The following is a 2,944-nucleotide window of genomic DNA, read 5'->3' on the forward strand; positions in this document are numbered from 1 at the left end:
GCTGGGTTGCAGAAACAAGGCTTTTGCACTTCGCTTCGCAGGTCAACTCTTGCAGTTTCATTGAACAAAGCCTCTGAAAATCCCTGGGTTATGAAATATTTCCTCTCTGTTGGGCCCCGGACAAGAGATGGCATCTGAAGAGCCAGAAAAGGAAACCCTTGCCTTATAGAGAGCGCTCTTGGTGTGACACAATGGCTGATATAAAGTGTCGGGGGAGCTGAGCTGAAGGCAAAGGAACAAAGGAAGATCACAAATCGGTGGCTGTTCTGAGTGACAGGAAAGAAGGAAGTGTCTTGGGGATGGATAAATTTAAGGCTGCTCTTGTGCTGGCTGGGGTAGGGGATGCTCTCGGTTACCGCAATTTCTCCAGAGAAAACAATGCCTTAGGTGCAAAAATCCAGCAGGAGCTGAAGGAAATTGGAGGGCTTGAGAACCTGGTGCTCTCCCCCGACAAGTGGCCAGTCAGTGACAACACGCTCATGCACATGGCTACAGCAGAGGCTGTCATCACAGGTAGGTACAAGGGTCTAGTCAACACAGTCTGGAAAGGACCAAAACTGTTGAGCTGCTGCATTGCTTAAAATAAGCCTGAGTGCTGGGGAGGCCATAAGAAAGTGTGTTAGAAATGCTGCTTGTGTGAATGATAGTCCGTATTCGCTGGTCTCCTCCATGAGTATAACCTGGAGACTATCACACGACCTGGGGAGGCTTGATTCCTTGAGTGTGGAGGGGCTCTCCCTGTGCTTTCCCTAGGTGTATGCAGCTGGTTAAAGCTTAAAGACTGAGGTACCGCCTGCCCAGCGTAATTGCTAAGAGATTACATGTATGCTGGAATACGTCAGTGAATAATATAGCCACTGGAAATTCTTCTGTAAAAGATAAGATCTCTTCAAAGTGTATTTTTAACATGTTTGTGTCCAGAAATCCAGGCTGGAGAAGAGTCACCTTAATACCCCTTTCAGGCTAAAACTGCTAGATCAGTCTCCTCTTTGCTGCCCCTGAGGCAAAGGATTGTGCCTACAAGGCCAGAAATTGAACTATTTTTTTAATAAGGAGAACTGTGTCTTTAGTCCAAAAAAATATCCTAACATATTATGTTTATTAAAAAGTCTATCAGAACAGTGGAAGTTATTAATATATGTCTTCTCAAATCACAAGCATTTGAGAGAGAACATTTGCTTTTTCTTAAGGTAGGAACAGTCTTTTGAAAGGTACGACAGTGTTTATATCAACACCTTACCCATTGAACTAGAGCCTTCTGAGACTTTCAAGATGGTCATCAAAAGTGCACCAGAAGGCAGTGACCATTCAGAAACATTTTTGCCTCTTCAGAACAAATCAATTTTTCTAAACTCTGTAAAAATATCCCTGATTTTTCTTGAAATGCTGAACACTGACTAACCAACAGTAGCAGAAGCTCACAAGATAGCTAAGTATCCTTCACGTCAATGAAATTTCCCCTGCTATTCTGTTTCACTGCTTTATCTGCCTGCTTCCAATGTGCTCTAAATTTAGTATGTAGAGCTCAGTTGAAGAGTGTGTTGGACACTTCATACTTGGCTATTAGCTAACCAATGGTTTAAGGGGTAGCTAATACACTAAAGATAAGGGTAAGATGTCAGCCTATCAAGAAAAAGATGACTAACATATTTTCGAATATAGGCTATGATTAAATATGTATCGTATGTTTCTTGCTTTTTGAACTCTTCAAAACTGTAACTTCTGGGTAATCAAGCCAGTTAGTCTAGAAGTAAAATAAATCTTTTTTTTTTCTTAAATAGAGCAGGAGCACTGTGGCTCTAAAGAAAAAAGGTTTAGCTATAGCTCCCATCAGCTGTGTTTATCCTACACTCTAATTTCTTTGGCCTGATCAGACAAGCTTTTTAAACATGTGTTTTTATGGCCTGGTGAGAAGGCAACAAGCTGTGGCAAGTGGGGAATTTTCGTAAGAAATTTTCATTTCATAGCAATGTTGCCGAATGGGTGAGAGTCTTTGTCTCTGCTTCCCACAAGGGAAACAGAATGGCTCCTGCCCACAGCAGTGTCTCCTCCTAGGAAGGGGCACACAAAAAAGCCATTGGGCTTGCTCATGGCATGACCCATGTGCAAAATCACTCAAGTCAACAGGGTGAAGCTAAAGGAAAGAAACACGAGTTCGTGAAGCTGAAGGTGGCTGCCACCAGCTCTGGGCACCTGCCTTCCTCGTGCAGCAGGGAGTCCTCACTGCAGGGGGGCTGAGATGGTAAATAACATATTGGGTGTCCGGAACATCACCAGCTGAAAAAATAAATAAATAAAAGAGAGAGAAAAGAAGGGGGTATAAGCAATAAAAATATTCCTGTCCCTCACTGCTGCATTCCCTGCACATCTCCATGCCACAGGCAGCATTCCCTGGGTGCCTACCTGCAGGTACATGTGGAACGCTTGCAGGCTCTGATGGACATGCCTAGGGATTAGGCTCACAATAAAGTCCCATTACTGGGGCACTGCTCTCAAGGGAGCTCCCAGCCTGAGGCTGCAGCACCAAACCAGGGGGTTTGCACCAAGGATGAAGGCAGTTCTCACCTGGGGAGGCAACTTTGGGCAACTCTTTGCAGGCTGTTGCCTGGAGGACATCCCAGGAAGAGCATAGCCAGAAGCATGTTGCAGACTGAGCTGGTGCTCCCCAATTCCACCATTTGCACAGATAGAACGATTGATCCCGTAGTGAAGAGTAAACAAAAAGTCTACTTCTAGTAGGAACCTGTCCCATTAGGGAGGGATGAAAGGAGCATCACCAAAAGCAGGGTAACTACCCCTGCAGTGAGGAAAGTCTTCTCCCTTCTGATTCAAATACAGGTTTTTAAAAACAATAAGGTTTCATTTCTAAAGAACTAACCTTACCCACTGAACCTGTCCTGCTGGCATAGCAGCCTGGCTTGGGGAGTGGCAGGGGCGGGGGGGG

At 44.8% G+C, this 2,944-nt stretch overlaps 1 protein-coding gene across 1 annotated transcript in view; it reads left to right on the forward strand.

Moving 5' to 3' along the window:
* Positions 1–2,944, forward strand: part of ADPRHL1 (ADP-ribosylhydrolase like 1) — a 25,610-nt gene continuing 22,666 nt past the window's right edge. Inside the window, exon 1 of the mRNA XM_009997913.1 lies at positions 1–513. Coding sequence (XP_009996215.1) covers positions 300–513 — 214 coding nt within the window. The 5' untranslated portion in view covers positions 1–299. The remainder of the gene's footprint in view (positions 514–2,944) is intronic.

Source organism: Chaetura pelagica, unplaced genomic scaffold, assembly GCF_000747805.2.
Source record: "Chaetura pelagica isolate M959 unplaced genomic scaffold, ChaPel_1.0 scaffold123, whole genome shotgun sequence".
Classification (NCBI taxonomy): domain Eukaryota; kingdom Metazoa; phylum Chordata; class Aves; order Apodiformes; family Apodidae; genus Chaetura; species Chaetura pelagica.